The sequence below is a fragment of the Mixophyes fleayi genome, chromosome 2, assembly GCF_038048845.1.
Source record: "Mixophyes fleayi isolate aMixFle1 chromosome 2, aMixFle1.hap1, whole genome shotgun sequence".
Lineage (NCBI taxonomy): Eukaryota > Metazoa > Chordata > Amphibia > Anura > Limnodynastidae > Mixophyes > Mixophyes fleayi.
Window position 1 is genome coordinate 31,609,969 of NC_134403.1, and position 15,240 is coordinate 31,625,208.

General features: G+C 40.7%; 1 protein-coding gene and 1 long non-coding RNA gene across 2 annotated transcripts in view; one reads left to right on the forward strand and one right to left on the reverse strand.

Moving 5' to 3' along the window:
* Positions 1–12,944, reverse strand: part of LOC142140832 (coiled-coil domain-containing protein 82-like) — a 37,890-nt gene extending 24,946 nt beyond the window's left edge. The window contains exons 1-3 of the mRNA XM_075198771.1: positions 12,873–12,944; positions 4,422–4,986; positions 1,562–1,736 (exon numbers count right to left, since the gene is read on the reverse strand). Coding sequence (XP_075054872.1) covers positions 1,562–1,736; positions 4,422–4,986; positions 12,873–12,910 — 778 coding nt within the window. The 5' untranslated portion in view covers positions 12,911–12,944. The remainder of the gene's footprint in view (positions 1–1,561; positions 1,737–4,421; positions 4,987–12,872) is intronic.
* LOC142140062 (uncharacterized) overlaps positions 1–15,240 on the forward strand; it is a 177,740-nt gene that overhangs the window by 105,526 nt on the left and 56,974 nt on the right. The window lies entirely within an intron of this gene.

A 15,240-nucleotide genomic window follows, 5' to 3' on the forward strand; every position in this document is an offset into this window, starting at 1 on the left:
TTAGAGAGCTACTTTTCATGGTCACTCAGGCTATCCACAGTGCTCCATGGATAGAGCAGAATGCTATGGCGAGAGCTGGCTCTTTTATTTAGGTAACAAGAAAGCATGCTTGCCAACTTTGGTGTCTGCCCTCTGGTAGCGCCAACAGGGCGGGGCCAAAAGTACACAATGTGCCGAGAATCGATTCATCCAAAGTCCCCCGTCCTGCTCATTTTGCTAGTAATTGGTATTCGTATGCCCAGAATTCGGAAGCCTTTGGACAACCTTGGAGAGTGGGTAAGTGTGACAAGGAGGGGTAAGGAACTACCCCCTACACATACACATTTACTTTATGTTGGGGCGGGACTGAGATTATTAAAAAGAGAAGTGATGGGAGAAATGCGACACCAACTGTACACAAAATAAGGGACATCACTTCCTGTGTCATCTATAGGTATAGAAAGCTGGATCCGACGTCTTGCTAAAAACAACATTTAACCCTTTGGCTGGCATCTGGTTACATCAAGAAGAATAGAATATCATGTACAACTGGACTACAAATATAAATTGGTATTGACCTTAAATTAATTGGCATAAATAAATATTGAGTTACCGATAATCAGGGCTTGGTTTATGAAAGTGTCTGGGTTTTCTTTGTAACTACAATTTAATGCATTTTGATGGATTCATTGATAAAAACTTTATAACAATAACGCAGTTTGAAGGTAAATCCAGCTGTTAACAATATTCTATAATTCATTCAGTGAGTTTATAAAAATTTTTTTATTCTTTTCCAGAAATTCAAATGTAATTACAGGTATGAGGTGATTATCCAGTGATCCGTTAAGCAGAGAAACCTGAAATCTAAAATAAAAATAAAAAAATGTTTGAACTAATGCCATACAAACATGATCAACAAGTGCCTTTCCTGTTACTGTAAGGAGCACCGCTAAACGGGAAGGGAATGTCTCACACACAGATTCAGTCACTTTGTGGAGCTCTGCTAAACAATGTAATGAGGAGAGGAATGCCACAGCAGTGCTAGGAAAGATGAGTAACTTTTAAATCTACTTTAGGGTATTTTCAGTGTGCTGCTCTAAATAATGGAAAAAATCGTTGTCTGCGGAAACCTTAAGAGGGAGAGTTACCTAAAAAGGAAAAGTAGAGGCCCATAGCAATAAATCCAATTCTAGCTATCATTTATCTAGAATGTACTACATATTCATAGCTAGAATCGGATTGGTTACTGTGGGCAACGCCTTCTCTTTTTCTTTATAGGAGGCTTGATAAATCTAACTCTAAGGGGGATATTTACTAAACTGCGGGTTTGAAAAAGTGGAGATGTTGCCTATAGCAACCAATCAGATTCTAGCTGTCATTTATTTAGTACATTCTACAAAATGACAGCTAGAATCTGATTGGTTGCTATAGGCAACATCTCCACTTTTTCAAACCAGCAGTTTAGTAAATATACCCCTAAGTGTCAAACATTACCGATGCTAGATCGCATACCTGTATCTAGTATACATATGTCAAAGTTAATTCCATCCAAACTACAAGGTCTATTGATAGATTAACTTACACTGAGAAATGTTATGTTTCCTAAACAGATCCCGATGTTTTGCTAACACATCCCCAACTTCTTCATTCTGATTCTCTTCGTCATCAGGTTCTATGAAGTCTGACATACTGTCACTGTCCTCACTTTCACTCGGTACTTCTAAGGTCAACGGAGCGTTCATGTCACTTGAACTCAACTACAAGAGATCAAAAAAAGATTTACAAGAGATTCAGTGCTTTGCAATAGATGCGGAATTAGTGGCACTATATAAATAAATGGTGATGATGATGTGATGATGATCAACAAACTAAAACTGTAAAAGATCAAACAAAGACACTATTTTATAATAAGGTTGTACAACTGAGCTACATAATACAATATAATCAGTGTTTATACTTAACTAAATATCTGCACCACGTTTATTCTCAGCCATTAGGAACAAGCTGCCATGTTAGCAGGAAGGTGCTTCTCTATCCGAATAATTAGAGTGTGACAGCTCTGCTGAAACATTATTGAATTCAGAGATAGGGGCACAGCCAGAGACGTCACAGTAATTCAACTGACTAAAATTTCAGCTGCTTGACCTAATTGAGATCTTATTACAGGACAGAATATATATATATATATAGAAGGTCTTTCATGTGTTTTAATAACTGTCAAGGCCACATGGAAAACAAAGAGGCTTAGTTGAAGTGTCACAACCGTTGAGGATTTCCTCTCACCCCGAAATATATTTAAAAGAGTATTAAAATAAATAAAAATTATTAATCCTTGGGCCAAACTCTCATCGCAGATAATATATTACCATAACCTGATCAATAATTTCCTTATCCAACTTATTTAACAGACTTTCAGAGTATGGTACGATCAGGTTATAGAGTTGAAAATCAAAAAATAGAAGCTCTTCAATTAAACATTTACAATCACTAAAAAAATAACTTAATTTTGTGTTTCAATATCGGTATTTAAATACCTGGGCATCTGTATTACCAAAAGATAAGACCAACTTTACAAAGCATATTAACTCTCCTCAAAAAAAAAGTTGCAAACATTTTTTTTTTATTGTATCACGTCAGCCAGAAAAATCTATGTGATGTTGAATACATTCGTGTCAAAGAAGACAAAAATATTATAGGAGTGATACCTTTATTGGCTAACCAAAATAAATGTTTATATTTGATAGCTCTCCGAGCACAGAGGCCCCTTCATCAGGGAAGTTTACAAATGAATGACTGAGAAAAGGGCACAACATTTAAGAGATGTTACATCAAGTAATTTGTAAGGAGGGGGGTGGATACATCATTAAGATAAGCTAAAGTAATAAAACGGAGGTCTTCATTAGGGATGGAAGAGTGAAAGTCCTAGGAGTTCAGAGATCAAGAGTCACACCCCACAGCTAAGTGTCTTTTTGGACACTAAAGTATTCAACATCACATAAATTTTTCTGGCTGATACGGTTTTTTGCAACACGTTCTTCCATCCATAACAAAAACCTCTGTTTTATTACTTTAGCTTATCTTTATGGTGTATCCACCATCCCCTTACAAATTGCTTGATGTAACATCTCTTAAATGTTGTGCCCTTTTCTCAGTCATTCATTTGTAAACCTGCCTGATGAAGGGGCCTCTGTGCTCTGAAAGCAAATATAACATTTTCTTTTGGGCAACCAATAAAGGTATCACTTCTATAATACTTTTGTCTTTTTTGACACGAAAGTATTCAACATCACACACAAAAAAAAGTTGAAACAGAAGGTTATGTGGTGTTCCCCTCACTATCTCTCCTGTATAGACCGTATCCATGACATTAAGACGAACATACCTTGTAATTTTATTTACCCCTTCCAAACTCAGCCAATTAATATCTCAATCCATACACTCAATAATATTCAATTTTGTAACAACTGTTTATGAGGGGGAAAAAAACCACAATTAAATACACTGTCCTAGCTAGACCTTCAGTATCTGATGGACTCGGGAGTTCTTCTAATCCACAAATACTTCAGACCAGTCCAGAGTCAAATTATGTCTTGGTACTTTCCACCAGACGGGGTGACATTGAGAATTACGGAATATGATGGCGTCATATAAATATATGATAATAATAATAATAATTTACTATCTGATAAAAAATAAACTAGACTTCATTTTATGGCACTCTTCTCTTCCCATCTGGCCTTCTACTGCACCTGGGATGAATTAACATCAAAAGACTCCATCCTGTAACCAATTATCTCAAATTTGCATCTTTCACAAAATTGCAGGATAAATACTCCCTTCCTAGGGTTAAATTTATCAAGTTGCGGGTTTGAAAAAGTGGAGGTATTGCCCATAGCAACCAATCAGATTCTAACTGTCATTTTGTAGAATGTTCTAAATAAATGATAACTAGAATCTGATTGGTTGCTATCGGCAACATCTCTAGTTTTTCAAACAGCTTGATAAAGTTAACCCCTAGTTTCCTATTTTACCAACAATGGGCCATCTCTTACCTGTAACATTTGCTACTAACCCCACCAGCAACAAAATTGATTTGGAAAACAGGCTACCTACCCCTATTGTTGAAGAGGACTTTGAGAACATTAGTAGCATATCTGTGTAATGACACAGTATTGTCACAGGAGAAAAATATGTTCAAAATGTAATTAATAGAGGATGGTATATAGAGCCCTTGAACCGTTGTCAAATTTCCCCCTCATCATCCCCTTTCTGCTGGAGACACTGTGGCCAAGAGGTGACCTTCAAACACAAATGTTGGACTTGCCCCAAAATCCAATGAATTTAGCAGAAGATATTGGGTTTATTCAAAAGAACCAAAAATGTCCTTGTCCAAGATATTGTTGACAATAAGAAGACAAAACGGTCAGAGGGTAGAACTTTACCTCAAAAGATTCCCGGCTGCTTGTCCGGCATCGGGATCGCCTTCTCTCGGCAAGCTGATTGAGCCTCTCTAACCTCTTTTGTTTCTTGAGGTGAGCCTCTGCCTCTTCGTCTTCTGACGTCTCTCTGATTTCTTTAAGATTGCGGTCTTTGCCCTCGTGGGTCTCATCGTCTTCATCTATACAGCGACGTTTGGAACACACTCTTCTAACGGTCCAGTCTCCGTCAGAGCTGCTGTCACTGCTGGTTATCATGGTGGATTTGCGTCTTTGTCTTGGTTTATTAATGTGATCGTCTCCGTTGTCTGCAGAAGGCGTCAATATATCTGACTGTTTGCGTTCGCTCTCCCCTGTTGAGCTGCTGTCCCCGTCGTCTCCCTCAGTTCCTTCCTCAGAAGTGCTCAGCTCGTCGGAGTCGAGAATGTGGTTGATACTGTCTACTTTTGTACGTTTCCAGTCGACTCTAGATTTCGGGACAGACTCGCTCGACTTTCTTTTCCGTCTTGTGTCATAGTTCTTGGAAGTACTTTCCATGTTTGCAAAGAGAGCTTGATGAAGAATACCATCACTGAAAAAAAGTTTTAAAGGAAGTTTAGTTAATACTCAAAGCGTGTCTACATGGAAAATCATTTTAGTTATGCACCAAATCCATAGGTGAGGGATGGTCTGAATACCAAACTCTGTTACAAAATGTTCCCAACCAAGTCTGTAAAATAAATAAAGCAAGAGGAAAATAAAATTATCCGTATTTATAGTGTTGGCAGATGGATTCGCCTGGCATAATTCTAAGCATCCCAGTCTGAATCTGGCTAAGTAAGAGAGAGGCCATATAGACCGGACGAAATGAAACACATCTGTTTGTAATAAATCTATGGGCACTTACCGGTTAATGATAAAGATTTCAAATTAGCCAATAGGAAGCTTAGGGGAGGGGCATATATTCCGCATTCAGTGTGGGTGGGTCCTCTTCTACTGCACAAATTCCCTCCCTCCCTTATGTTGTTGGGCAGCACGGTAGCTAAGTGGTTAGCACTTCTGCCTTACAGTACTCGGGTCATGAGTTCAATTCCCAACCATGGCCTTATCTGTGAGGAGTTTGTATGTTCTCCCTGTGTTTACGTGGGTTTCCTCCGGGTGCTCTGGTTTCCTCCCACACTCCAAAAACATACTGGTAGGTTAATTGACTGCTAACAAATTGACCCTAGTCTCTCTCTCTCTGTCTGTGTGTGTGTGTGTTAGATAATTTAGACTGTAAGCTCCAAATGTGGCAGGGACTGATGTGAGTTCTCTGTACAGCGCTGCGGAATTAGTGGCGCTATATAAATAAATATTGATGATGATGATTTAATACTTTTTCAGACCGGGCACAGTTTGGAAGGAGAGCTCTTGCAGTCAGCGACTAATTCCATACGGTGCTGTCGCTGATTGGCCGCACGTCACTGCCCCCTTCGAAGTACCTTTGGCTCTTGGTCCCTTTGTGAGAGCTCGTCACTGTGAGCCCAGAGGAGGAGCAGTCACGATGACGTCAGATTTAGCACCGGCCAATCGTAAGAGACTTGCTACCAGTGGTTGTGCCTGTGACCGTACACTGTTTGGTTTATGGATATTGCTTGTTAGCTGACTTGCAAGTGGCTCTCACCACCACCATTTTATTCAGATTTCAATAAACCGTGACCTCAATTTCCAAATTTAAGAAGTTGTCCGTGTCTTTATTTCTATAGGTTATAGTTAAGATTTAATAATTAGGATAGGTGGTTGCGAACGATGAAAGTATCAACAGAGTGGAGTTTAAATCGTTTTTGTTTGGGTAATTCTGAAGTGAATTAATTTGGTGTATTCCTAATGATTACGTAGCAGTTTAAAATAGTTAAAAAAGATTTTATGTCCCAAAAGCTACAATTTACATACATGTATAACTGTTTCAGATTTCAAAAGAACGAACCATACTTTAATTCTTTGTCAGGGCTTCTCTGCCTCACACATTGTGGAGGCCGTCATTTTAATATTCCAGCCCACTACTTCACTAAGTAAATCATACTTACTGGTCCGTGAATTGGATCAAATAGTAGGGGTGTGACCACATCACTGTGGGGGTTTAGCCACACCTACAACGGGGTGCCTAGTGTTTCTAAAGCTCAAGCCTGCCCCATATCCCACTTCAAACACCAATACATTGCTGTACGCATTGCTAGTAGATGCTTAGCAGAGCAGCGGTAAATGGGACATACCAACTTTCCGAGCTGCAGGACAAAGATGTCCATGGTTGGGATAGAACCCTCAAATTGGAACTGTCCCACCTAATTCGGGACACTTGGTAGGAAGGAGTAAATTGATAGCCTGCATTCACACTGATATCACTGATCCTAGTAAATTGATAGGCTGCCATCTCATTGAGGTCACTGATGGGTGGCACCTAGTCCAACAATAGCAATGTTAATTACACACAGGTTTTTATATATAATAATACCCAAGATTGGGGTTACTTTTTATTGGATTCCCCGCACTGCATTAGAAATATGGGTTAATTGTCTACACAAGTGTAGCACCATGAGAAATGAAGGACGTTTGTGCACTAGCAAAATAAATCATAAATTGCCTTATCATTTTAAAGTCCTGGGGCCTGATTCATTAAGGATCTTAACTTAAGAAACTTCTTATTTAAGTCTCCTGGACAAAGCCATTTTACAATGCAAGGGGTGCAAATTAGTATTCTGTTTTGCGCATAAGTTAAATACTGACTTTTTTTTCCATGTAGCACACAAATATCAACTTTAAATTTCAGTGTACAAATAAGCTATCAAGTATTTGTGTGCTGCATGAGAAAACTGACAGTATTTAACTTATGTGCAAAACAGAAAACTAATTTTCACCCCTTGCATTGTAACATGGTTTTGTCCAGGAGACTTAAATAAGAAACTTCTTAATTTAAGTTCCTTAATGAATCAGGCACCTGATGTTGCCGTTTTGGAATGGTAATTTGACCTATAACCGCAAAGGGCTATATTTACTAAGCTGCGGGTTTGAAAAAGTGGGGATGTTGCCTATAGCAACCAATCAGATTCTAGCTGTCATTTTGTAGAATGTACTAAATAAATGAAAGCTAGAATCTGATTGGTTGCTATAGGCAACATCCCCACTTTTTCAAACCCGCAGCTTAGTAAATCTAGCCCCAAATGTTTCTTCATTGAGATTAGCAAGAAAAACACTGCACATTTGTCACTCACTTTCTTCCATTTTAATTGGAAAATGTTGTTTTTTTTGCCCATTTTGGGTACATGAGCTTCGCCATGTCCAATGTTCTAAAGAAAACCAACAAATGATTTGTGTGGTTATTGCACAGAAAAATGACTGATGTCGATGGCGGAATGTGAACAACCAGAAAAGTGACAAAATGAGAGTGAAAAAAAGACGCAGCACTGAATGGGTTAAAGAAACTTCGTTTTAAGGGGGAAAGTGTCACCCGTGACACCTGCCAGGAGTAATGACAGCCGTTTAGGACTCCGTGTACCTTTTATTGTTTGGCTAATTAACTGAACAGCATTTGTTATGAGGTGAAGTATGTGGAGAAAGTTGCACCTGGTAGAAATTATTTCTACTGTGGAGTTAAGTGATGAGTTGTTGTTTTTTTTTACCATAGATGGGAAAAAAATTGTTCTGCCTAGTTAGTATTAATCCACTGCTGGAAAAATGTTTTATTTATTGCAATGTGAAAATGTAAAATGTTTTGATCTTTTATTTCAATACTGAAGCTGAAGCATAATTCTACCTAAACTGAAGCTTCAATAAAGGCCTAAGGGTAAATGTTTCAAGCTGTGAGTTACCAGCAGGCTTGAAAAGTGGAGATGTTGCCTATAGCAACCAGATTCTAATTATCATTTATTTAGAACATTCTGCAAAATGACAGCTAGAATCTGATTGGTTGCCATAGGCAACATCTACACTTTTCAAACTCGAAGCTTGATAAATTTACCCCCTGGGGTCCTGGAATTGGTGTCTGGCGTTCAGGCTATCCAAGGGCTTTCGTGACATAAGCCTGTACGTGCTGATGCTCCTGAGGCTCATTTATGTGAGCGTTGGCAGCATGCTGGCTGTGGACAACATTCTGCCTGTCAGAAATAAAAGTCCAGGTCGGCAAAAGCGAATGGATTGTCCTAGGCTCTTTTCACTTAGCTTAGTTACCCAAAACTGAAAAATATTTAAGCCGTTTACTTAAGAGGCCAGTGTTTAACTGAGACATCAAGCGGCAGAGAAGAGCTTTCTAATGTTTATGTTTATCTGTATGGCTAGCTCACCTTAACTGAACCAATATTCACGAGAAATACACCCTATCAATTCACTAGAAGCCAGTGTCTCATGAATATTGCCAGTGAGGTCACTGGTTCTTAGTGAATTGATTGGCTGCACTGTCATGCGTATTGGCTAACAATGGTTGCCCCTACTGGTCTACACAATCAATTACCCAGATGCCTCGTTGGAAATATTGTTTTGTTGGGCTTATTATGAAAAGGCCAATTCCTATAACTAAAATTTGGAAAAGGTATACAGGGGCAAAAATGTGGTCGCTCCGTAAACCTGGTCCGCCCATAACATACACGCCTTACTGCCCTGGTCAAGTGTGTCGTCAGAAAACTGGTACCCCGGCAACAGAATACGCCTGTCGTCTCAGAAGAGGCACTGAATCCCTAACTATGTCCCTCTTAAAGGACTAGAAGGAAAGAACTATTCCCATCCATACCCTTCTTCATTATATTCTCCAGTTCTTTCCCGGAGAGGGTCTTCCTTGAAAAAGACAGAGCAGACAGGAACCTTTACAGATTGTTGCTGGATGACCAAGAATTTGAACAAGAGGACTCGGCACATCAGCAACACATTAGCTGAGGTTCTGTTTTGTAGCCTGCAGAATCAAAGGCTGCATCCTTTGCGTAGGAGGATGCGTCCAAGATATTAGAGGCACGCCGCATCAGCTGTTCCCTGAAAGTGCCATTCTGCAACTAGGAAGCAAAGCATGCAGTGTATGCATATTGTAGTTTGTAAATCAAATTACTATGTTATTAAATAAATTCAACAGCAGCATCTGTGGTCTGAGTGGAGGTAACTGTCAATCACACACAGAAAAACACACGTAGGAAAAAAGAGCATAACTGCAAGTTATTGACAGTTACCTCCACAAAGACCACAGATGCTGCATTGTGTATTAAAAATAAATGTAAAACTGTGTAGCATGATTCCTCTAAATTCTCAGCCAGCCCCAGTGGTAGGCAGCCGGGGCTGGTTTCCACTATTGCAGGTGGCCCCTCTTCTATAGTTAAAACCAGCCACAGGATGGTGCTTCTATGCATCCCAGTAGACACATCGGCACAGATCAAGGCGCACATTGACTTACAAGCTCCATTGTCCGCAGCACAAAAGCAAAAAAAAAAAAAAAAGGGAGGTCAGTAAAAATATAACATCTTTATGATACTACCATATTACACACATACTTTTTGCTGGAAACCTTGTTATTATTGTTCCTGGTTGCAAAGCTTTAGAAGTACAAAGTGTATCATGTATTTTATTTTGTCCACCCTATTGGGTTAATTTATGAGCTCTCAGAACAGACAACTAAAGCTGTGTGCCTTGTGCTAGACAAAAACAGGTTATCCCCCAATCGCCAAAACTATGCATGATAAAATAATGTAAAGTCTGCACACCATCAGTTAGTGATTCGTCCACAAGAGGGGTATGCATATTTATGCAAGCACAGAAAAGAACACGACACATCGGGTGCGGACCCCACCTTCAGATACACATTCTCTACATGTACGTCTGACATCCATATTATACGCACACTGACCAACAAGGCCATCCCTTTACAGTACACTAAAGTGTAGACCGTCTAAAAAAAGAAAAGTGGAGGTGTTGCCCATAGCAACCATTCAGGAATTATCTATCATTGATCTAGTACATTCTAGGAAATGAAAGCTAGAATCTGATTGGTTGCTATGAGCGACGTCTCTACTTTTCCCTTTTGGAAGGTTTGATAAATCTACCCCTAAGTCTCTACATAAGTTATGTAATTAAGGTATTCAAATCCAGCAGTGCTGGGGTTAATAAAGGCCACTTACGAGATGAAAAGAAATGTCCCCTGATCACTGGCGCCTTGTATCATGTGAAAACGAATTCACCTGCCCTCTGTCAGTGGCTCCTCCTCAGGAGTTTGACCCTTGGACATATTTTAGTTTCACTTCAGTGAAGAACTTGTGTACTAGACGGACACTAGACTTGTTTAGCAAACGCATAACTGTGTACATTCTATATTTCTATTTATGGCAGCACGGTGGCTTAGCGGTTAGCACTTCTGCCTCACAGCGCTGGGGTCATGAGTTTGATTCCCAACCATGGCCTTATCTGTGTGGAGTTTGTATGTTCTCCCCGTGTTTGCGTGGGTTACCTCCAGGTGCTCCGGTTTCCAAAAACATACTGGTAGGTTAATTGGCTGCTATCAAATTGCCCTTAGTCTCTCACGGTCTGTGTGTGTATGTTAGGGGATTTAGATTGTAAGCTCCAATGGGGCAGGGATTGAAATGAGTGAGTTCTCTGTACAGCGCTGTTGAATTAGTGGTGCTATATAAATAAATAGATGATGATGATTTCTATTATTCATCGATTAATCTCAAGGACTAAGATAAGTTATATTAACTCATTCCCTGCAGTGCGATAGTGTTCCCCACTTAGGACCAATGATCTGGGCTAAAGTTTCCAGTTCAGACACCCCTATAAATCTGGGTCTCTTGCTGTACTGCATAGTTGTCAACCTAATTTCCAAGATCAGTCCCCATTTGTTAACATTGGCTCACTGCACAGTATTTTGTATATTGGACAAAATTCTCACTATCAAATATTTTCAATTTGGCTCTATAGATGAATCATTATTGAATAGTGGATGAAAAGCAAATAAAAACAAATACAGCAGAAGTGTCCCTGGGAATCATTGTAAAATGTTGCCAGTTATGGTACTGAGAAGGAGGTTGTCTGAAGGAGTCGTTATATTATTTTTTTTGTTAAATTCTGCATGTCAGCGTACACTGATTGGTTAATCGCCTTCCTCCAAGCATCAAACAGACTCCTCCCACAACACTATGATATAAATTCCCCTCCTCCCTCAACTCTTCAATTTTATTTTTATTATTTATTTATTTCTGTTCCTCATCTTGAGACACTTTTAAGATGTCTCACCTACTTTCCAACCGGAGTCAACACCGCTGAGGCCAATTACGAGATGCCTTGGTTGTGCGCTTAGATAGCCTCATGATAAGTCTTTGCAAACTATAAGCGTACGGCGCATTACCAGCAATTACTGTACAGAAAACTTTGCTCGCACCTCTATAAACATCCCACGGAGACCCATCATGCAAGGTTCCAACGGGACCTCGTAGCTAACTGTATCAGTCCCTACATGTCACATCACAGTCCAATCTGCTAACACTTTAGAATCAGCCCTTTAATAAAAACTTTTCAGGTTTTCTCCCTACCGGCGCGTCTCTCCAGGGTATAACCAACTGGAAAACCACCCACAAGTTCCACCCCTGCATGGCGGCCACTGTTCGTTGACAACACTTGTGAGACTTTTTTAGGGCCCCCACTTTGGTTAATACTACGATGCATTTCATTTGCTGATGGTACCACGCATCTGGGATGCCCCCAGGATTCTGGAGGAATGACAGCCACCTGTCATCCCTTCCAGACTGGTCACCGAGATGGGAGAACCAGCGATGCTATAGACATGTTTACTGTTTCCAATTCACTAAACACTCAAGGTGGTCAAGGGTCCACTTGGACCGGGCTAAGGGTGGGGGCAGAAGTGGTGGCAAGGGACTCTAGCGTTGGAGGTGGGTGCATGGACGGGGCTAATAACATCCCCTGAAGACAGTTGAGGATGTCCCTCAAAAGTGTAAAAGAAAACAATAATAAACATGGGCAAGAGTCCTGGCCCACCTCCTGTGCAGAGCACTGGGAAACAACTGAGGAAGGAGCAGAACAGAAGGATTTTAGGGAGGAGGAGGAGAGGCTAGTTCTAGCTTCCCAGTGTCCTGCCCCCTAGTGGGTGAAACATGCCCCATCATTTGTTTTTCATTGCTGCTGAAATCAGCCTGCCTCTCAATGCAGTATTTTGTTTTTTGTTTTTTTTTCGTTTTTGGGGGTTGGAGCACCTGCATTACTGCTTTTAACTGGTCATGTACTGCACAATACCCCAAGTGTTGGAATTTGGGGTATCCCTTTTATTGCCTAAAACCAGTTAAACCCCCTCCTCTAATTCTGCGACTGTTGGCTGCTCTGATGGAAGCCTCTGAGTACAGAGCTCAGTGTATCCCCCTCTCCATCCCCACCCTGGCAATAACTAGACGTGCAACACGCAACATTGTGTAATATAGGTGGGCGGATCCGGCAGCGCTGGGGTTAATATAAGGCACTTACGCGATGCAGAGATGTCTCCTTTGATCATCAGGCAACATATGCAAATCACCAGTGTCTGCCGGCCCCGCCCCCTCCCCAGGACCACGCACTGTAGTCTGCAGCGACTTTACTTTCATTTTAGCAGAGGAGGAGCCGGACCTGTCAGTCTACACTGCAGGGGGTGGAGGCGTCATCACTGCGGGGAGAAACGAAACTTGTCCAGCAATAGCATAACTGGATACATTGTATCAGCTGTATTATCTGCAGATTAAACTCATGGCATGTAAATAAATTATGTTAACCTATCACCACTCCTGCTGTGATTTAGATACCAGATCAGGCACCCATGTAAAACTGAACAGGCTTGAAAATAATCTGGGTGATGTCTTGCTCTGCATAGATGTCAACTTAATCCCAGGGTCAGTCCCAGGTTTAAAAGACTTGCCCTGGAAATGTCCCCATTTTTTATATTGTCCCACAGCATAATGCATTAGCTCTTATTCTGCAGATTGGATGCATGCAGCATGGTGGCTAAGTGGTTAGCACTTCTGCCTCACAGTGCTGGAGTCATGAGTTCAATTCCCGACCATGGCCTTATCTGTGTGGAGTTTGTATGTTCTCCCCGTGTTTGCATGGGTTTCCTCCTACACTCCAAAAACATACTAGTAGGTTAATTGGCTGCTATCAAAATTGACCCTAGTCTCTCTATATCTCTGTCTGTGTGTATGTTAGGGAATTTAGACTGTATACTCCGATAGGCCAGGGACTGATGTGAATGAGTTCTCTGTACAGCGCTGAAGAATCAGTGGCGCTATATAAATAAATGGTGATGATGAAGTTTTGCACATAGGTATCATGATACAGTTGTGTCTGGGTGACCTCGATGGCTGATTGAATGCACAAACTTAAGCAAAGTTAGTACATTGGATAAGAAGAACAAGAATAGTCAGAGGCCAGACATCTTCAGTAGACTGGATAAGCAGAATGAGAATAGTCTAAGAGGTACATTTACCAATTTTGCAAATTGCCAGACATCACCAGCGGTTGTGATCTCCAAAAAGCCAGATTTACCATTAGGCAAATTGCAGTGTGAAAACTCAAACAGCTTGCGAGATCTAGCGGTTTGAGTTGGGTGATTAGTAGTGTGATGCTTTTGACAGGGCAGGTGGTTGCCACCCCGCCAAGTTTACTTATTTTAGGAAAATATAAAAGACAAAATAATCAGGAGATATTGATTGGGTGTTTTCAAGAAGCAGAAATGTGATGTAGAAGAGAAGTCTGTTTTGTGCTGTGATTAGGGCAGCACGGTGGCTCAGTGGTTAGCATTTCTGCCTCACAGTGTTGGGGTCATGTATCCCAGCCAGGACCTTATCTGTGTGAAGTTTGTATGTTCTCTCTGTGTTTGCGTGGAAGGGTCATACACTCTTCTGGGGGTCCGATTGCAGACATTTCTCTTTTTCCCTTCCAATAAGGGCCGGCAAGAGCGGTAATTGCAGCGGGGGGGTACCAGTTCCAGATCCAGATGCGCTCCGCTAGCCCGCTCATCCTAGCATTCATTTACCTTATACCTGCGCATGCACGGCCCTAACCTCTTCCTCCCTTCTATTGTGCTGGCCATCTAATTAGAGCACTTCCTCCTCTGGCTACTTCTTCTATTGGCCAGATAAAATGGCCACGGTCCGCGCCTGTTGCGATAACAAGTGCAATTTGTGAGATCCCTTTCTTCCCCAGCCCACCCCTGCTTTCTTCCTCCCCTACAGTCACCTGTTGGGGTGCAAGTAAAACTGAGCGAATGTAGGATATTTTTTTTCACATGATCATTACAACAAAAATAGCACAAGAGGCAACAACAGACACCTTGCTCAGCTCCTCCTATCTCCAACTTTGTATTCGTACCAATGTCTCCCTGTCTTCTCTCCATGTGTGTTTCCCCAATTGTTAGTGATGGGTAGTAATAGTAGCCTCTGCCTATGCATGCCCCATTGCTGCCCTGTCAATCACCACCGACATATCTCAAACCCTGCATCGGAGACGTTTATCTTACTTAGCCAACCCAGGAGAGAAAAGAAAGATGACAGAAGATACAGAGAGGAAAGATTATATAACTTTTATTTAGATAAGTATATGTACTGTGTTTGTATTTATTACATTTACATTATTTTAAATATATTAGTTTTATTTTTTTGTGATTAGAAAACAGCTTTTCTGTTTCATTTTTAACATACTACTGAATAAACTTTACTATTTAAGATAATAAAGTTGTTTTTTTTGTTCTTTTTCATTACACGGATGCGACTGTATTAAAATATTTCACTATCTTGTTGACATGATGAGTTGAGCCAGACAGAGGGTGGTTTGAAAACAGTTGTTCAGTAATTTTCTTTTTTTT